The 21156-nt window shown below is 48.4% G+C and overlaps 1 protein-coding gene across 2 annotated transcripts in view; it reads right to left on the bottom strand.

Moving 5' to 3' along the window:
• Positions 1 to 21156, bottom strand: part of CYTH1 (cytohesin 1) — a 59453-nt gene extending 38297 nt beyond the window's left edge. The window contains exon 1 of one of the 2 annotated variants that reach the window (XM_033139049.1): positions 21085 to 21156. In XM_033139049.1, the coding sequence (XP_032994940.1) occupies positions 21085 to 21112 (28 nt within the window). In that variant the 5' untranslated portion in view covers positions 21113 to 21156. Of the gene's footprint in view, positions 1 to 4265; positions 4396 to 21084 lie in introns of those variants that run through there. The other variant, XM_033139048.1, reaches the window with a different exon arrangement.

The following is a 21156-nucleotide window of genomic DNA, read 5'->3' as shown; positions in this document are numbered from 1 at the left end:
TCCAAGTTGCCAGGCACAAACGGGTTCAAGGCACCACAAGAAGTTCCTGCTCTCAGCTGCTACTGAGACCACATCCTGTTTTCCTAATGACAGTTGCCTCTCATTGCTGCATCAGATACAGTAATACTTCAGTGCTGCCAGGAAAAGGACTCCATTTCTAAGTCTGCCAGGCCCATTACTTTTGCAGAAGTGCAACCAAATCCTCACATTTAAGAGGCAGACACACACAGGGCCTGTGAGGCAGACACACACAGGGCCCATCATCCCACTCCTCTTCGCTCACAGCTGAGGCATAATAACAGCCCCAGCCATGCTTTGCCTGGAGCCACCTGGCTGTGCAGAGTGCAGGCCTCGTTTCCATGGACACCATCTGGCTTCCGTTTCCCCCTCCCAGCTCCTGCCAAGGCAGAATCCCCTTCTGTTTGACTGTTGGGGATGGAGCTAGCAGCCATATGGGAAACGGCTCTCCCCAACGTCTAAAGAGGTGGAGAGAACAACACAACCAGCCCCTTGGGTTCCCCCTCACATACTTCATGACAAACTGCAGCTGTGTCCTGTTTGTAAGCCACGGGGCGATGGCAGAATTCCTCTCCCAGTTTGGCAAGAGCTTGCAGGCTGCCAGCCATTACTCTGCAGTATCTATCCTACTGCCAGGCTGCATGGTAGAAATTCAGACAGCTGTTGATACTTTGGTCCTACAAAAGAATGCCTAAGAAGAATGGATCTATCTTTTTGTGGGAGTAGAGGTATATGCCTTTTTGCACAGGATACTTCGTAAGGCAGAAGAAAAAGGCAACTAGACCCCAAGCTTTCTGCCCTCCACAATTTAGCTGTCTTCCTCACCTGTAGAGTTCCAAATGGCTTCACAAGCTCACCCACCACGCTTTAGTCACTAATCTAGTATGAGATTTCACTTTCCACATTTTGTATTTCAGGAAATTCACTGTGAAGCAACAGGAATCAAAACCCTGTTCTGCACACCCACATATGGTATCTTCTAAACCAGGCGATTTCACCTTGGTTTGTTTTGCTAAAAATAAGCCTCAAAATCTTTAACCAAAACCCCAAGTTCTGAGGCCAGAATAAACATGATGCCCATCCAGACAACACTGGACTGCAACTCCCATCTTTCCTGACCACTGCCATGTTGCCTGGGTCTGGTTGCAGGTAGACAACATCTGGAGCAGTACTAGACAGAAGCTAGATTGGGATCTACTGGTAGGTCTAAGTGACATGCAGTAGACTACCAAGAATTTTTGACACTGTGTTTTTGAACTTCCCACCCCCCAAAGAGTTAGGCTGCTAATGAATTAATGCAAAGTATGGTTTCTATACATGTGAACAAGTCAATGAAAGATCATTCTTTGTTTTTTATCCTAAAACTCCAGCGTCAGCTTACAATTGGTGTTTGTTCTGTTTTACAATGCAATTAAAATAACAACCTTTGCCAATGAAAACAACTTGCGTTCCTGTTTGGAGATAGCTGCAATTGTAGCAGGGGGTTGGAAGGAAAAGTTTTTCTATGTTGCTAGGCTTGCCTTTGACCATTACAGAGGCAAGCAGTCCTCATCAACAACTGAAACTCATAATGAAATAAAAATCAAATCTGCCACCTAAGCAGTGGTATTCTTGCCTTCATGGAATATTCAAACATATATGCCTATAAATAGGCAATCAACTGACCAGTGTACCAACCCTATGTCAGACTGGGCAAGGGAAACAGTGAAACTAGATTTGTTGACCCAAGAAATAACAAGGACGGGGTGGTGGGAAGGGTCTGAAACAGCCATATTCCCTGGCTAGGTTTTATGCAGAATCCATCCATGCATTCACACTGCCTTTCATAAATACTAGGGGGCAGAAACTTGTTCTCTTTTTTTTAAAAGGGAAAATCAGGTTCTGAAAATTGTTGGAAAGGTACCAGATACTCTATTAGTTGTCCTTTACAGCTGCAGATCCCTAGACTGAACTCACAAGAACTACTCACTGGGTCCAAGTACTCTACAGCACAACTTTCGATACCAGAATGCAAGGCATAGCAGAACCTGGGGCTGAGCCAATGAACCAGAGAACTCAATGTTACTGGCTTCAGTGCTAAGGCTGCTATATTCTCTCTGTACCTGAACCAACAGTCTCATACTGTGAAGTGGCTTTAATCCTGGATCACTTTATCTGGCCTGCCAGCCTCCCCGCCAACCCAAAACCACAAACCCTCATCAGACAAATCAGTACCCTCCACCCATCCTGTTGTCACACAGCAAGGAAGAAGAGACAGAAAACAAGCCCGTCTCATCATCAAGTGCCCATACATACTAAGCTTGCTAAATTTTCTTTAGTAGAGGCTCTGTGCAACAGGCAGACATTCATTCCACAGGTGAAATTTTGCCCGTTGTCAGTTTTCCATGCTGGTGAAAACTGTAGTTGGTTCAACAGTTGCATGACTCTTGCGTTCAGTATGCAGGTCTAGGCACACACCCCTCCCTTAAACCCCCCTCCCAGGGTTACCTGATTTTGCTGCTGGCTCTGTTCAGTTTGTTTTGCTATTTTACTGTATGGAATAGATTTGACTGTAAGCTGCCTTAGTCAGGTTCTTCCTCCAGTAAGGCAGCTCATAGGGTGTGTGTGTGTTTTTTAATGTGAAAATGGGGTTGAGAATGGAATTGGCCTAAGGCCTCAGCAGCCGCCTTTGTGTAACACAGTCCTTTCCATTCATCATAGTCCACAAGGCAGACACCAAACTGGCTGTCCGGAGTTTGTGACCCATTACAGGTGATGCAGTGGTTAGAGCTGGGAGACCAGGGTTTAAATCCCAACTCAGCTATGAAGTTTGCTGGGTGACCTTGGACCAGTTACAGCCTGTCCTACCTCACAGGGTTATTGTAAGGATAAAATAGAGAGGGGGGAAATGAACCACGTAAACCACCCTGAGCTCCTTGGAGGAAGCGTGGGATATAAATGCAACATCAACAACTGCGACAACTATAGCATATGCTCTTCCTCTAGGGAGGTCAAAAAGAGGTCACAGCCACAACCCCATTGCTAGGCATCAGCAAAATAATGATCTGCTCTCACACACTTTAGAAAAGCTACTTCAGATAATAATTTTTTAAAAAAAATCTTCACAAGAATATGTGGAAAGCACACACACCACAACATGTATAAAGTTAGCACACATGACTCTTTCAGAAAATGTGCAGACACTGGGACAACATCTCCGTCAGTAGAGCATGGGACTTTTAAATTCAGGGTTGTGGGTTCGAACCCCATATTGGGCAAAATATTTATTTTATTTTATTTTATTTATTAAATCTGTATACCACCCTTCAACCGTAGATCTCAGGTTGGTTTACAACATAAAAATACAAGATAAAAACACAAAATACATAATAAATAGAAGACGACAACTAAAACCCTCCTCCCTCCACCTCTTCCTACAAACACATCTAAAAGGGTATAATCAGTCAAAGGCCTGGTTGAAGAAGAACGTTTTTGCCTGGCGTCTACAAGTGCATAATGAAGACACCAGGCAAACCTCCCTAGGAAGAGCATTCCACAAACGGGGAGCCACTACAGAAAAGGCCCGTTCTCATGTTAGGCCACCACCACCCCGGACCACTTGTAGGGCCTCAGAGGATGATCTCAGGGTCCAGGTAGGTTGACATGGCGAGAGCCAGTCCTTGAGGTATTGCATTTCAGGGGGCTGGACTAGATGATCCTCGTTGTCCCTTCCAACTCTACAATCCTATGATTCTACGACTAGCAGAGCAGGTTGCCTGTGAAATGGACTGGAGCTTGTATCCACTTTGAATCTGAGCATGTGAGGAAACAGATTGCCAAGGGGATCAACAGAGGTGAGACTGGTTCCTAAGCCAAGAAATCAGCAGGATGGATTCTCCCAGGCTCCTCATTCCAAAGCAATTCAGTTACCTGTGTATTTATGAGCTCCAGCGGATAAGGTTATACTTTGGCTGAACGTCGGTGCACCAAATCTCAGCAAGAGGAAAGCAACATCATAGCTAAAGGCACTGAAGCTGTGGCCCCTGCCCCTTTCTCCAGCAGCCTTCGCTTAGAAGGACACCAGCGCAATATGTCTGTTGTGGCTTCGCTTGCAAGTGATAGGACATAGGAGAGGATGACTAATCCTGGCCCCACCACAGACAATATACATACTGCACACACCCCAACTTCCAGCACCTCATTTCTCCCAGCATCAGCACAAGACACTCCTGGACATAGAGAGGAGGGGCAAAATATAAAGCACCTACCTGGCTTGGTGGCTACCAAGGTGGAGGGGAAGAGGAAGGCTTGGAAACTGGAGGCACAGAGCTCACTGACAGTCCCCATGATGATGCCCTCGATGCAACGCCCTCTCAAGACTGGGCAGGGGGTGCTGCCCTTGGGGCAAGTGAGAAAGGCCTAGCAGGTCGGAGCCAGGCGCAAGGTGGGGTGCAGAGGCCAGAACCTCTGGGTGCCCACTTTCTCAGCACCAAATGGCTTCCCAAGCAGCAGCTGCCACTTCCCCCTCTTCCAGACAGTGCAAGGGGGTGGGGAGGGAAGAGACACGGCAGGAGAGGGATCCCCAGTCCGGCTGGAGTAGAAGGAGCAGCAGAGACTCCCACGCACCGAGCCCAGCCAATCCCAGCTCCCTGCCAGTAAACTGTTACTGTTCCCACTGCGCTGGACAGCTGACGAGAGACGCACAAAGCCACTTAGAGGGCAATTCAGTTTGGGAACTTTTTCCAAGGTGCCCCCCTCCCAGCTCCTCCCCGGCCACTCCTCCCAGCTGCCCAGGAGAGGTTTGGGCAAGGGGTATTTTTAGGTCGGTTTTATCTGGCTGCATTATTACAGCTTTAAGCATCTTGTGAGCTAGTGGTTGCTATGCAACGGCCGGCACATAAAAGGAAGGTGCACGGAAACGTAACACATGCAGGTGCCAAAGACGCATGTGTGCATGGAAAGTGCAAGGAAGCAGCAGGGTAAGAGTTGCAGAGTAAGGAGTCGGCGCGATTCCCAGCCCTCTAGAAAAAGGAGGAACGGGAGCAGCACCATGTGGATCTTGCTGGTAGGTACAGTTCAAGACCACTTCTCTAGACGCAAGACCCTTTTCTCTGAAGCAGGTTCCACCTGAGCAGGAAGGCACTGGCAAGTTGGATCGCAATTACAAAGCTTTCAAAAGCAAAAAAAGGGCTGAGACTGGTTGCTGCTGCGAGGCCCTGGCAACTGCTGGTGAATTCTCAGCTGTCCTCTTAAAAGGTTTTTAGCCCCCATGAGAACAGAAAGGTCGGCCTCACAAACTTGGGCAAGACAGACAGTGACTGGCTATTTCCATTTGACAGGGCTACTGGCTGTCTTTTAATTTGCTGGGGGTCATGACAAGCCTGATTTACACATCTGTCCCCAAAGCAGCCCATCAGCCCCTTCCACATGTTTTTAAAAAGTCAGTTTCTGTAACACAGTATGAAGCCGAAATTTTACCAAACAAGCTTTGACAATGTAGTAAAAGTAATGCATAAAATCCAAACCATGTCTGCTGTCTGTGCAAGGGAGTACAAACAATGTTTAATGTGTCACAGAATTGACACAGCATTATGCTTTCCACAAAACTATTTTTGTCTTAAAAGAGATTGTGTTTTATCCTGTGTTGGTGGCTATGGTGAGACACAAATAACTGCAGAGAGGTCCATCCTTTTGTGCTTCTGCAAATAAACTCAGTTCGAACTCTTCTTCCTTGCATCTCTTATTACACAGTCTCAGGGAAAAAAACTTGTCTGGCACAAGCCTCAAGTTCAAACACATTCCAGTCCACCTTGAACTTCTAATCCAATCTAATCAGCTGCACAGGGCAACAGAAGTCTCACTGGCAAAGGTGGTGCTCTTGCTGCTTCTCCAAGGAAGTGCAAAGCAATCTCAGATTAGCACTCTTGTCGAGAACTGGGAGCCCTACTTGGAACATGCAGAGCAGGCAAGAGACATGACTCTGTTTCTGGAAGACACGGGGAAACCCGAGATGGCCAGAGTTTAAGAGGAAAGATTGGCAGGAGTGTGGCGAACCTGACTAATGGGGAATCCATAAATGGCCAGTTAGGTGATAAGTGTGCAATTTCTTCTGTGAGAAATCATGGAGAATGAAACAGACAGTCCAGCAAACAGGACTCATTACATCCTCGTGTTTTTTCTTCTGATTCCACAACTGGCTCCCCTCTGTCTCAAGAGGCTCGTAAAGAGCCACGTTCTTCAATGGGGCCAGAATCCCTGCAGCACCAAGTTGAGCAGCAGCTGAAACAAGGCACAACGGGAACTGGCAAGCTTATCTCCACAAGCACAGGTGCACATCCCAGCTGCAGAGGACGTGGCAGCAAGAAAGTGCACAGGTGCTAATGTTGTCTGCCAAACGCTTCAAGAACAAGCTTACATTAGACAGCTAACAGTATGGGTCCCCCGTCTTAAAAAGGCAAACACACAAAAGCTTCCATGTTCCTCTGATACGTTTCCACTAAAACCCAACATCACTATTCTTTTCCTGGGTCTCCTAATCACCTGGAATTGCTGGTCTAAAAATCTTCTTCTTCTTTGGCGATCATTCGTAGCCAAGTAAGATTGTCTTCCAAGAACACGGTCTTAACAACGAGTCCGTAAGTGACTGTGGAGGCCAATTCTGGATCCACACATCTTTCCACACTGGGGACATAGGTTTCCGGCAGGAGACAACAAATGAAAACAATGATTTCCTCTCCCACTACAGGTGTTAATTTACTCAACAACACTAAGAATATCAATTACGGCTACTGCAAAATTATTATCTAAATGAATTATCACAGACTGCTTTATATTACCATTTGATTTCAAATTTACATTTCCTGCCTTTAAACTCATAAGTGAATATACTCAACAACCAAGGATTGCACTCCAAGCATCTGATGAAGCCCATAAAAACATATCTTAACAAAATTTGTTAGCCTGTAAGGTGTAGCAAAAAGGGGGAGAATGCCCTCCCCCAATTAGTCTTTAATGTGCCAGTAGACTCTTGATTTCCCCCCCAATGTATTAATTAGCTTGTTACATCTACCCCTCTGGAAGCTCTCCCCAGTACTGTACTTCTGGAAACACACAACTCTAGCTTTCTCATCTATCGCAAGTTCAACATAATGTTCCTTCTGGCAGCTAAATGCTAGACTGCTGGAAAGTGAAAGTTTACGGAAATCCCATTTCCTAATAGTTTGATAAGCTTTAGGATCTATTAGCACAGGAACAAAACAAAGCAAGTAATTCCCTTAGCATGTGGCTCCAATTCTACTGCTTCTTACCCACAGCACAGCAAAGCAAAACAATTGGTTCAGGAACCTGACAACCTAGACCCAAAGTAAAATACGTGTGTGTGTGTTTTACACACACAGAGGCAACTCCCCATTTGTGAAAAAAAATGAGCCATAGTTTCTGAGAAAAGACATCTCTCCATGATAGAAGCAGCAGAGACAGAGAGAAGAGGGAGATGCTCAGGAGAAGTATAAGCCAGATCAAGCAACAGAAGAGGCAGAATCTAAGAGAATACCTATGAAAGGTTGGCAGTTCCCTTGGCATATGCGACTCCAGAAAAGCCCATCCCATAGTTTTCAAAATGTTGTATGTTTTAAACCATGGGTAGGCAAACTAAGGCCTGGGGGCCGGATCCGGCCCAATTGCCTTCTAAATCCGGGAATTAGCGTGTTTTTTAAATTAGTACAATGTGTCCTTTTATTTAAAATGCATCTCTGGGTTATTTGAGGGGCATAGGAATTCGTTCATTCCCCCCCCCAAAAAAATAGTCTGGCCCCCCACAAGGTCTGAGGGACAGTGGACCAGCCCCCTGCTGAAAAAGTTTGCTGGCCCCTGTTTTAAACTTTCCAGCTTTGCAATGATAGCATCCCCCATCTACTTTAGAGCACCCCTCAAGAGACCAAACTGGCTTTTCACCTTTACGACCAACTACTTTTCTTAATGCCATAGCTGGGAAGTCCCCAGTGAACCCATTTGCAGATCGCATCAGCAAAGAAAGGCCTTGTCACCCAACAAGTACTCTGGAGAGCTGCAACAGGCCCTGAAGCTCTGTGCCATTCCCAGTTTTGTGTTCCACAAAACTTCATTCCGATGGCATAAGTGCCCAAGACAACAATAAAACCGTGAAGGTTTTATACCGTTTAGTAATAAGTTGCCTGACGGAAGCAGATCAATACCGAGGTTCTCTGCATTGAAGGTATTAACTATTGGGGGTATTTTTTATTAGGTTTTTAAAGGTGTTTGAAATATATGGCTTATTGTACTGTGTTGCATTTATCTTATGCTCCAGACCAGGACCTCCCTACACCCTGTCCAGGCTTACACCCTGGGGAGGTCACTTCGGTTTCACATCCATAGCTGTCAACCTTTCCATTTTTTTGCGGGAAATTCCCTTATTATAGCATTGGGAAACAGCAGGGAGGGTTGACAGCTATGTTGACATCACCCCTGGAAGCACACTCCATTGCCTTTCAAGACAGACAGATGCCAACAGCAACAGCGGCACTCCTGCGCTCCCTTGGGGAGGAAGAATCAGGATACAAACCTAATAAAATGAACGAACACTGCAGGGTGGCATCCGCTGATGAGATTTACCAAGGGGTAAATGCCCAGTAGATGACACTTCAGAGAAAGGTGGCTGCATCAACGTTGCAAAAGGCTCTTTAACAAGGCTGAGCCCTCCATTCATGAGCTACCAGTTCTCACACTGTATTCAGTGCCTGAGACTCAGATGGGGAACTAAAGGAGCCCCATAATGACCTCTGCCCCAAATGAGTAGACAGGGAGAAGAAGAACTCTTTTCAGACAAGCCCTCCATACAAAAGAAGAGCAGGCCACTCTAGTTAACGAAACCCTCGCAACATCAGATATTGACCCATTGCTGCTTCAGTCTATGAACTGGCGCACAACTAGGCAATGACAAGACTTTGGGGGCAAGGGCTGTGCCCCCAGAACTGACTCCAAAGTCAGGTGGAAAGACAATGGGATTTTTTATCCAACAGGACAGAAAAGCCATCCTGTTACTGTATGGTCCTGGTAAGTGAAAAGAGAAGCGTGGGGACGGCAAACAGTTAATGTTTCTGGTTTCGGCAGAATGAAGCTAGCAAGCAAAGCTGTTATGCTGGAGCATTTATTGCAAGCCAGCCAAATGAGCAGAGCAGTGCCTCCAGGGAAAGAGTCCTCTCTGCCCCCAAATAAGGCTCCTGTTCCTTGAACAGCTGCATGCCAAGGTCCATAAAGTCCATTATAGGGTAGCAGAGACCAGGGGCACCGCTTGGGGACCTGAATTTTGTGCTGTGCCCCAGATCCCCTTTCCTCGGCCTCCTTTTTAAATTAAAAAAGGCAAACTTTGCTTACTGTGCAGCTAAGTGCAGTGCTAGCAACAGCCTTGCCATCTTAATTTACCCAGAGGCACACTGTACATTTATGCAAATCTGCAACATGATCTGTTTCCCGGGTTCTTTAAGTACCAAGTGATGCCCCTGGCAGTGAAAGAAGCAGCTCCGTATGCTGAGCTTCTCCTCGACATGCAGCTGATTAAAGAATCGGGACAGCAACCTTATTTGGGTCAGAACCCATTGGGGGATATGAACTTTTAGCATCCTATGCCATACAATGCGTAGCCTAAACTAGGTGGGAAACCTTCCAGAAAAGACCAGTGCTAACATATACTCTCCCCTCCCCAGGCCCAACTTAGCAAGATGGCGCAAAAGAATGCCATGGTCATTGATGTTGAAAGCCACAAAGAGCTGCAAAAGAAGCAACAGGGAAACACTCACACACTCACAAGCCATTCCCTAATGGAAGCCATCCACTGGGGAGACAGAGGCTGTTCTGCCCCAAACCCAGGTCTGAAGACAGATTGAAATGGATCCAAATAATCAGCATAGCCCTAGGCCATGCTGAGTTGGGAAGCCATCCCATGTTCTAATAGCTTGACTAAAAAAAAATCAATGAGACCGTGTGATGTAGTGGTGTGTTGGACTAGGATATGGAATAAAGGTAAAGGTAAAGGGACCCCTGACCATTAGGTGCAGTCGTGTCCGACTCTGGGGTTGCGGCGCTCATCTCGCTCTATAGGCCAAGGGAGCCGGCGTTTGTCCGCAGACAGCTTCCAGGTCATGTGGCCAGCATGACAAAGCCGCTTTCTGGCGAACCAGAGCAGTGCACGGAAACGCCGTTTACCTTCCCGCCGGAGCGGTCCCTATTTATTTACTTGCACTTTGACGTGCTTTCGAACTGCTAGGTGGGCAGGAGCTGGGACCGAACAACAGGAGCTCACCTCATCGCAGGGATTCGAACCGCCGAACTTCTGATCGGCAAGCCCTAGACTCTGTGGTTTAACCCACAGCGCCACCTGGGTCCCAGGATATGGAATACTAGGGTTCAAATCCCCATTCAACCATGAAGCTCACTAGGTGACCTTGGGCCAGTTTGTCTTAACCTCATGTGATTGTTGAGAAGATAAATCAGAGAGTAGAACTACGTATGCCACCTTGGGCTGCTTGGAGGAAAGGGGGGAATATAAACATGATAAATAAATAAATAGAAATGAAATGAAATGAACTATCAGGGATTGGAGGATAGTGCAAGATTTGTAGATCTGACATTCATTCATTTAAGAGAGATTTCACCGCTGCCTCCAAGGATATAGGAACCACGTCGTCATTCAGTAAGGCATCCAGCCCATACAGCATGCCCTCGGTGACCAGTACATTTGATAAAATGCTGGACCTCACTACTCCCAGGTGTTGTAGAAGGTACCCCACTCAACAAGCAGGACTCTGCACAAGCACTCCTCCCAAGACAACAGGAGATATTTGAGGAAATGAACGCACATCTCAACAACTAGAATTCACATTTGAAACCTGTTCCGTATTTTTGTGTGTGCACATCAGTCGCCCTCCAAGCAACCCTACAACCCTGGCCACTGCCATTTTACAGCTTGAGAAGAGAGGCCCAGGCATTTGCTGCAAAAGAGTACCACAGGTGAAGTGACCCACTCCCCATGTCCTGGACACAGGCTTCCAAAAGGTGGCAGATACACAACATAGACTGGTTTGAGGCCAGTTGAAAAGCAGAGGGATTGCTGGGAATGTGTTCTTTTTTGGAAGTGCTGGAAAAGGTCCCCATACCCACCTATTGTTATTTTATTTGTATACGCTCCTATACCCACAGGTCTCAGGGCTTCACAACATAGAATCACAATATAAAAACACAAAACACATAATAAAAACTAAAAACAAGAGCAACCCGATAATTCTCATCCCTCAAAAGCATTCCTATATTGTATAGTTCGAAGGCCCACTGGGAGGCTTGTGGGGCATCATTCTTGACATTTAAAACGAGAAAAGTACACTGGGGTTAATCTCAGCAAACACACATTCCCAAAGCCACTTTCGGAGAGATAACCTGAATGTGGAGGTGAGGATAAGGGGCTTGCAAGAGAGAAAAAAGGCAGTGGGAGGGACGGGTGTGCAACCCCTCCCAGGCCTGCCGATACTGCAAATGCTCTCCTTGTGCACACGCACTCCGCTCCCTAAGCTCAGTTCCAGTTTCGGGGGGTAGGGGCATAATTAAAAAACGGGAGAAGCACCCACTGGGCAGCTCAATGCCTGCTGCTTGTAGCGTAAAAGCTGTCCTTAGCCCACACAATGGGTAGATCAAGGTGGTCCAACATGCAACCCTTGAAACAGCTTTTGGGCAGCCCTTGGCAACATTCAGGGCTTCTTAGTGCGGCTCGAGTAGCTGGCTTTTTCATTGCTGCTGTGAGGGGCATGCGGAAACAAACAGCAAAGGCACTTCTTGTGTCTCCCTCAGCCTCTGCAAGGCCAAACAGGCCAGCCGCCACCCCCTCCCCTCTTAACTTTGCCCAGGATATAAGCAACAACAAAATAATTATAGCAATAACAACGTATTAATGTGAGAGAGGTATTTCCCCTGCACTGGTTTTAGGCCGCTGAATACCTCCATGTACAGTGGTACCTCGGGTTAAGAACTTAATTCGTTCTGGAGGTCCATTCTTAACCTGAAACTGTTCTTAACCTGAAGCGTTATTTCTGGGTTAGCGGAGTCTGTAACCTGAAGCGTATGTAACCTGAGGTACCACTGTACCGGTATATTATTTTAGGCTGCAGCCCTTTGCAGTCTGCATTCATCTGGGAGTACGGTAAGTCTCAATGAAATGAACGGCATTTGCTTGTGAATAGGCACGCATTAGGCTTGCACGGCATTTTGACCTAAGCAGGGCTTTATCCCAGGTTAGCTTGCACCGAGTTGAAACCCTGTCCTACAGATCGCAGCCTAGCAACCTGCCCTGATTCAATGCATACTTACGTGGGAGCTGGTCTCATTATGTTTAGGAGTGCTCACCCTTAAAATATATTAATTGTGTATATTAAATAGCACCGACCACATTGCAAATGCTTTAATTAACAATGTGGAAATATAATTCAGCGTGCGGCACCCGGGTTCTGTGTTCTGTGGCCCACTTGGTCTAAGAGGTTGGACTGCCCTGGGTTAGGTCACTGGTGGACTTTTCCACCTCTAGAGAGCAGCACCCATGCATTTCCCCCTGTGCCCTACAAGTACCTGGGTTCCTCAGCCAAAGACCTTCCAGCCTCACTCCTTTCTTTCCCCATCAGCTAGTCATGTATGCCTCCCAGCTCTTGCAGCAGCCCATCCCCCATTCCTCCTCAGCTCTTTTTACAGAAATCCTTTAATCCTGGTGGCCGGTAATCCTTCATGCAGTACGATTAGTGCCACAGCCAATCTGCTCCAGACTGGGACAGGAAGCTCAGGCACTCAGACCCACCTGCCTGGGGGAAATATATACTGTACATATACATACACAGAGAGAGAGAGAGAGAAGCTAGGCAGAGACAAGCTAGAAAGCATAGACATTGCAAACGTGGGGTTTCTTTTTTCTGACCTGTCTGGACTTTTGCACAAGTCAAGTCTACCCAGGTCTCATAGCTAGGAGGCAGACAGGCGGGGGGGGGGGGGGAATAGAGGCAAATGTGCCCTGATCGCACATAACAGCAGAGATTTTACCAAATGCAGAAGTCATGTTTTGCAATGAGAATGCATTTCACATCAACTTGCATTTGATTTTCCGATCTGCTTCATTTACTAAGGAGGTATTCCTGGAGGAAAACATCATTGGCAGGCTGGGGTGGTGGAAGAAGGGAGAAAGGAAAGGTTTCTGTGGTGTGGTGGGGGGAAGGGGAGAGCAGGGGCAGGGACACTCTAGGACCCCTGAAGAAGGAAAAGACAGAACTGTAAAAATCCTCATCTCTCCTCTCAGCCTCCCCACCCAATGAACATTGTGGCTATTCAGCCTTTGGAATTCACTTTTTCTCCACAAAAAAACGAGAGCTGGAAACAAGTTCCTTAAATTAATGAGAACAGATTCTCATGCTTTTGTTTTGATGTTGTTTTAGTGAAGAAGCCTGGGCACCATCTTCATTTAGGAGTTTGCTAGCCTTGCATACAGTAAATGTTTGCATCTTTCCCAATACCTCAGCAGTACAACTCATTGGGTGGATATCAAGAACGGGAGGTTCCGAAAAGAGTGAGGAATACACAAGGCTAGCAACACTGTCCTGAAATCACAGAAATAAGCCCAAACATGGGAGGAAATAGGAGACTCCTGGGAAGGGATGGGAAGCCTGAAGCCACCCCAAACGAGCCCGTTATTCGGAACCTGCGTATTTCCCTTTGTCCATGTCTGGCCAAGCATCAGCTTGTCGAGCGCAGCACAACGCCGCGTTTTGATCATTCAGGGCCTCTGCCGTGATGCAAACCAAGAGAGAAGCTGCACCCTCAGCAACATTCCACCAGCACCCCTGCCCCACCCCCCCACAGCATGAGAGCGAAGGACAGACACATCTGTTTCACTTCTAGAGCAAGTTCCGCAGTGAATGCGCTGACCAAGCAAACTAACTTTGTTCCAAAGCAGCTTGTATCCACAAAACCATCACTTCACTGAGCAATCACTTTTCATACAGATCTGGGTATCCACAACATTGCTAAAGAGAGAGAAATGATTGCTCCACCACAAGAGGCCTCTTGCGTAGACAGAGAGTACAAATGCACCGCATGATCAACCTGGGTGTTGTTGTTTTATTATTAGTAAAGGTAAAGGTACCCCTGGCCGTTAGGTCCAGTCACGGACAACTCTGGGGTTGCGGCGCTCATCTCGCTCTATAGGCCGAGGGAGCCGGCATTTGTCTGCAGACAGCTTCAGGGTCATGTGGCCAGCATGACTGAGCCGCTTCTGGTGAACCAGAGCAGCGCATGGAAACGCAGTTTACCTTCCCGCTGGAGCGGTACCTATTTATCTACTTGCACTTTGACGTGCTTTCGAACTGCTAGGTGGGCAGGAGCAGGGACCGAACAACGGGAGCTCACCCTGTCGCGGGGATTCAAACCGCCGACCTTCTGATTGGCAAGCCCTAGGCTCAGTGGTTTAGACCACAGCGCCACACAAATCACTGGCAACCACAAGTTTTGTATTTATTCATTTAAAAGAAAAAAAAAATCAAGTTCCTATCCTTTCTGAGCATCAAACACCTTTGGGAAGCGTGTTGGTAGCTCCAGCAAGAACTTAAAGACAAGAGGCGAATGGAAAGATGACTCCAGTCATGTGACCACAAGATCTGTGGGTACTTAACCCAGCATTCCCCTCCTGCCAGCCAGAAGCATTTAAATTCTGAAACAGCCACCCATCCCCCTCACACAACCAATCAGAATACAAGAATGCAAGTGAACTAGATCCAAGAGGCAGTCAAAGCATGTGGTGAGATTTTACCTATACACCGCAGACAGCATACAGCAGTGGGGTTCCTGAGGCCCAAGTACCCATGTCACCTCGTTTGGTGCTCCTGGTTCTGCTTATACCATCCTCGTTTGAGCCAAGCAGAATTCAAGGATTTCCAGCTGCAAGATCACAAGCGAGCGCCTCCTCCCCAAAATCCCATGGTGTGTGCTGGGCATCTCTGTCACAAGAGGACCAATTCACCTCACCGTTCTCAGAGCAGATGCACTCTCAAAGCATTTTGCTTAATAAAAGCCAGAGAATAAACACGCTGATTTTCGGAGCTGCTTCCGATTAATCATAGGGCATCATGAAAACAATACCGCCCCTGCCCCCCACAGGTTAAAACCACAGGGGATTACTGAAAGTGCTCAGTGTTGGGATTCAGTGGGATAGCAGTGTCCAGTCGGGAGACTTGAGCACCACCTGCTGGCTCTAAAGCATCATTTCAAGCTCCCTTGATATTAACGAGCCATTAAAAAGTAGGCTCTTTCAAAGGAAACCGGGCTCCAGAATACAAAGGAAAGTGTGCAGATGTATTTCCTTGTTGGCAAGGGTAACATACCTATGGCAACAAGGTTATAAGCACTTGCCAACCGCAAGCTGCTTGTCTTCCTACGCAGCTCCAAGGGAAATCCGTAGCGACAGCCTGAGAATTTGAGAAACTACTGATGGAGCCCTGAGCCATTTGTAAAGGCTGCAGAGCCACACTCCATTTTAGTCCTGTTGCCCTACAGGGGTACTTTGTCATCAAACCACTAGCACACACTGAATGGGACACTTGCATCCCTGAACCTGCATTTCTGGTGGGCAGCTGCTATGTGTCAGGGGACATACAACAGCTGCCCCAAAAGAATATAGGGTCCTGCAGCAATTGGATGAGACGCGATACCATCTCCTGCCCTGTTTGTGTGTCCAAGGCCTGGAGATTTTATTACCAAGCCGGCAGGCAAGGAAATGCCCACTGAATGCAAACCACAAAAAGCAGGGTGCAAAAGGCTTGCATGCTTACGTTCTGGCAAAGCAGGCAGCCTAGAGGGTGAAAGTCTGCACTGATGGAGCAAAACGGCCAAGCGCAGGAAACTAGGTGATAAAAGATGACAACGAGGTGGAGCTTTAAAGGGTGTTTGTGTGTGTGTGTGTGTGTGTGTGTGTGCGTGTGTGCGTGTGCGTGTACAGCTGGATGAACCCTGCAGTTGCCTGTCCCTTCCCTGGTCTATGAAATACCTGCCTGGACAGGGGAGAGAAGGGCAGCAAGGGCAAAGTAAGGTGAGTCGTGGGCAAGCTACACTGAAGGAAGGGCGAAATGGAGGGATGAGTTGAGCTTGCGTGACACCCAAGAAGAGGAACAAAGAAGTGGAGCAACCACCCAACTAGGAGGAAAGATGTGCGACAGAGGATGTGGTGTTCACTGCATGAGTACACACACAGCTGCCTCTTTCTTTCTCTCTCTGTGTTGTCAAGTTGACATAAGTTAGGAGAGGAATTTGTTAACTGTTTCAGAGCCTGCTGCCTGCATTGGGCCCATCAGAGTGGTAGGCACCTCCACAGCGGCCTCGTGTGCTCCGTCTCCCTGCACAGCCAAGCTATTTTCCGTTCAGCGTGTCCTGAAAGCTCGTGGATAGGATCAATGAGAATGTTCAGTGAGAGCCCTGTAGATTCAGAGATGTCCCATGAAAGCTTTCTGGGGGAAATTCTTGTCATTACGCGAGTTGCATACATTTGCAAGGGTAGCCTTGCTTCCTTTTTGGCTGGAGCAACCTGGCAACTCCCATGCAAATATGGATAAATTTAGCTGCCCTGTAAACAAGCGGGCCAGCAGAGGAGAGCCAGCTGCTGATTTCAGAAGCGACTGTCCTACAAGTGCAATAAGACTAGACACAGCAGGCTTGTTTTGAGTTTCCAAAACAGCAGCATGCTCTGCACGGAACCCCCTTCCCTCCACCCAGGCTACACACAAATCTACATTTTCTCAGATGTAATAAATCGCCAAAGTGAACGGGGGAGAAAGACATTTCTCCTCCACAAACCTAGAAAGAGTACCAAGACCAACTCCTCTCCCCTGCTCACCAACTTTCCTCTAGGTGTGAGTGATGCAATATACTCAGGTTTCAGAGAACGAATGTTCTGACCTGCACCAAGTTACAAACTAGCCCCCCCCCACGCCCATGAACACATTTCCCTCCATAGTGTAAAGGAAAATACATTAGGATTGTTTCAAATCACAGTCTGGCTAGAAGCAGCCCCTCGCCAGCACATGGTAGTCCAGGCAGAAAACAATTAAAAAATTATGCTCGCATACAATAACTGGAAGTATTCAACAGCCCTTGTTAATGTTATTGTAGAGAAGCCATAATCACAACCTGAGCCATAATCCCATTTTTACAGCAAACACATGATAACCTTTGAAAACAAGGAGCTCAAATATACCCAGCTGTCAGTGGCAACCACGGCACAGCTCAGCCTCGGAGCCTCCACCCTTCAGCTCAGCCTGGGGGTTGAGGGGAAGAAGGAGAAAGCATCAGTCCCTGGAATTGCTGCTGTCCCTAAGTCACCTCTGCTGATGAACAGGCAGGAGGACCCCTCCATGTGACTGGGCAGCGTTACCCAGGTTGGAGACACACAGGGCTGAGAACCATGGTGAGCAGAACTGGGCAGGCTGCCACTTGCCTGAAAGGGAGATTACCCCTGTAAATCTAATCCATCCCTCACAGTACAGGCTAGATGAGAAAGCAGCTGCATGCATACATCGTTTAAGCACCGCTCCACTTTCCCCAGACACCGTCTTTGGGATCATAGCAAGAAGTGAGCAACACAGCTGGAATATTCATGTACTAGGCAAATCAGGGACAAGCCCGCTGGTGGCAGGGACATGTGTGCCTGCTGCCTGAGAGAACCGCCTGCCTCCCGGGCATCACCTACAGCTTCAGCCTGGGTCTCTGTGATTAATGGAGATGCTGCATCCATGCTGCCCTGCTCAAAAGCCACCTGAGGTTCAAAGCTAATTTGTTCACCAAATCCACATACAGGAAGAAGAAGAAGAAGAAGAGGAGTTTGGATTTGATATCCCGCTTTTCACTACCTGAAGGAGTCTCAAAGCGGCTAACATTCTCCTTTCCCTTCCTCCCCCACAACAAACACTCTGTGAGGTGAGTGGGGCTGAGAGACTTCAAAGAAGTGTGACTAGCCCAAGGTCACCCAGCAGCTGCATGTGGAGGAGCGGAGACACGAACCCGGTTCCCCAGATTACGAGTCTACCGCTCTTAACCACTACACCACACTGGCTCTCAGCAGCACAGGCACACCAAAGGGCATCTGGCCCCAGAGGTGCCAGCGCCAGCACACTGGATAAAGGAAGCCCAGGGTGTCATTTGCATGACAGGGTATGCCACGCAAGAGGAGGAATAAAGCAAGCAAGCCTCTACTGCCCCAGCGTGCCACAGCTGCTAAGACACAGATTTGAGCTCACAGCTCTGCTGGGGAAGCCTCTAAGTCAGCCACTCACCCATAACTGGGTCATACATATTAATTCGTTCTCCTGGTGCAACGACACTGCAGAGATGTTCCCAGTGTTAAAGGAATTGGAGTGGATTCGGGAGAGACCGCGCAGGGAGACTCCCTCCGTTGCAGTGTCATACACAGAAAGCTGAATAAGCAAAGGACCAAAGACTCTTCGAAGTGGAGCATCTCATAGCTTACTTGCGAGCCGAAGAAGAAGAAGAAGAGTTTGGATTTGATATCCCGCTTTATCATTACCCTAAGGAATCTCAAAGCGGCTAACAATCTCCTTTCCCTTCCTTCCCCACAACAAACACTGTGAGGTGAGTGGGGCTGAGAGACTTCAAAGAAGTGTGACTAGCCCAAGGTCACCCAGCAGCTGCATGTGGAGGAGCGGGGATGGGAACCCGGTTCACCAGATTACAAGTCCACCGCCCTTAACTACTACACCACACTGGCTCTTCCAAAGTGGCATTTCCAGCACAAGGAGTGACCTCCACAGTTCAGTTTTAAAATGTAAACACAGGACCGGCCCTACCGTTAGGCAGTGAGGTGGCTGCCTTAAGTGGCAAATGCTAGGGGCAGAAAGCAGCAAAAAGGACCTCGTGCCGCCTAAGTGACCCTGCCACCTTCAGGCAAGGTGGAGGACAATGCCCCATTGTCACTGTTGAAGTAATATTCAGCTTACGATCCGGTTGGCCCTTCTGTGTGGAATGAGGGGGCACCACTTTGTCGCTCTTGCCTCATGAAGCAAAACAACATGGGACAGCCCTGCTCAACCAGTCAAACTATTTTGACAACACATATCCTACATCAGTATACTGAATGCACATTTCTTTCCTTTTCCCAAGGGCAGAAACATCACCTCAATTTGGAACGAGAAAGGCCAGCATGTTTGCAGCCTGCGCACCAGACAAAGTGATTTGGGCTACAAATGACAGCAAATCTTGTCTGCTTATTTTGAGGGCAGCTTCTCAGAAGACAGGTGCTTAGGAAGTTTTAGTTGTGTTATTGCCTGGCTTGTTGCAGCATTTCTAAATTTGTTCCAGTTCCTTCTAAATGTGGGCTCATTCAGGAAACTGGCCTGCCCCACCTCTTATGCAAGTCAGGCCTGTGTGTGAACCTCAAATCCTCCAGGCCCAAGCCTGCTGTCCCCAGTTCGGGATATATCAATTCTAGTCAGTGGCCACTGGGGTTATGAAGGGCACCACCATCACTCACCCGCACCCCACCCCGAACAATGTCATTTTGTGAGCAGTGCACTCACTCCCACCACTTCTGCAGAATACTTATACCTAGCACTGTAATTTTGGATTTGGGTAAGATCAGGGCCTGACCGAGGGCCTCCCACAAGTCACATGAGGCGACATGCCTGGCAGGGCCAGTCATCCAGTCCTTTGCCACTAGGCCATCTCTAGGGCTCCTGCCACCTTTTTAGAAGGTGATCTGCACTGGCAGGAAATGACACTTGGAAATGACAGCTGGACACGCAGATCAAAGACATCAGTCCAGGCCCAAAAAAGCAACCCCAGCCCTGTGTGTGTGTGCATGCATGCACACACACATACACACACACACACACACACACACAGAAAGAAAGAGAGAGGAGAGGCACAAATGTGACAGCTGAACTCAGCCTCAGAAAGAGCCACGTTCTCCCTCTTCCCTGGGAAGGAGAGAGAAGGAGCCAGGCAGAAAGGGGAATCATCTGCTGCTCATGCAGCTGTTGCTACCCTGAAGTCACCCCCACAACCCCCCTTCCCTTCTCCGAGAGGCAGTTTACGCTTCCCTGCCCAGCCTAGAGGATAAATGCCGGCACGAAGTTCCCCCCACCAAAGGCGCACAAGCCGACAAACACACACGGCCCAGCTGTCTCTCGTTAACGCTCACCGCAGTGCTCAGCGCAAGGGGAGCCACCCCTGACCCTTCCCTGTAAATACTTCTTTTTGGAGTCCGGCCACATTTACCTCCCTCCCCCCAAAAGGGGGCCGCACGCCTGTTTCCCCAAACCCCCCCGCAACCGACTCCAAGCTCATTTCTCCACGCACCCCATTGTAATGAACAGCTGTCTTCGCCCTGCGACCACGGGCTGGAACAGCTGCTCAGAAGCTTCCCTTCTTCTCCCTCACGGGAAGGGCAGCTGCCCTCCTACATAGGGGGTGATTAAGAAAAAAGGTAGCCCTACCCACCCACAGAGGGTCCTAACCAGATACCCGAGAGAGCACCCTCCGTGACCCCACCCTTAACCAATGGCACCTCACCCCGCACCGCACCACGGCCTTGCACAATCTCTACTTCCTATGCTCAGGAGCCGATCTCTGCTCGGGGTTTACTAGCGCACCCTCAGGATCCACTGAGGCAGGACCCGGGGACCCCCCCTCAGGACAACCGGCCACACAGCTCCCCAATCCCGTTAACCCTCTCTTGCTAAAACCAGGATGCAGAGAGAGACTCCTTCCTAAATGTGTGTGTGTGTGTGTGTGTCGGGATGGTGGGGGGGGGGGCAGATATTGCACACTCCCTGCTTTAAGCCAAGGACAGTTCGCTGAACATGCAAGGGCCACTCCCCCCTTCTAACTACAGGTAGTCGCAAGATTGGGCTTGAACGAATCCCTCCCTCCTTCCCTGAGTGCCCCCCACCCTTGCCATTAAGACCCGCCCGCCCCCCGCCTTGGCCCAGCCAGAGATGCTCCTTCCCGTCTCCTTGGATGCTTCTAATTCATTCGCCCGCTCACCGTATCCGCTCTCCTCGTCCTCGTCCATGTTACCAGCCAGGCTCCTTGCACGGCTGCTAAAGCTATGCTACT

Source organism: Lacerta agilis, chromosome 2, assembly GCF_009819535.1.
Source record: "Lacerta agilis isolate rLacAgi1 chromosome 2, rLacAgi1.pri, whole genome shotgun sequence".
In the NCBI taxonomy this organism is placed as follows: domain Eukaryota; kingdom Metazoa; phylum Chordata; class Lepidosauria; order Squamata; family Lacertidae; genus Lacerta; species Lacerta agilis.
Note: the sequence above shows the minus strand (reverse complement) of the source record. Positions and strands in the feature narration are given on the sequence as shown.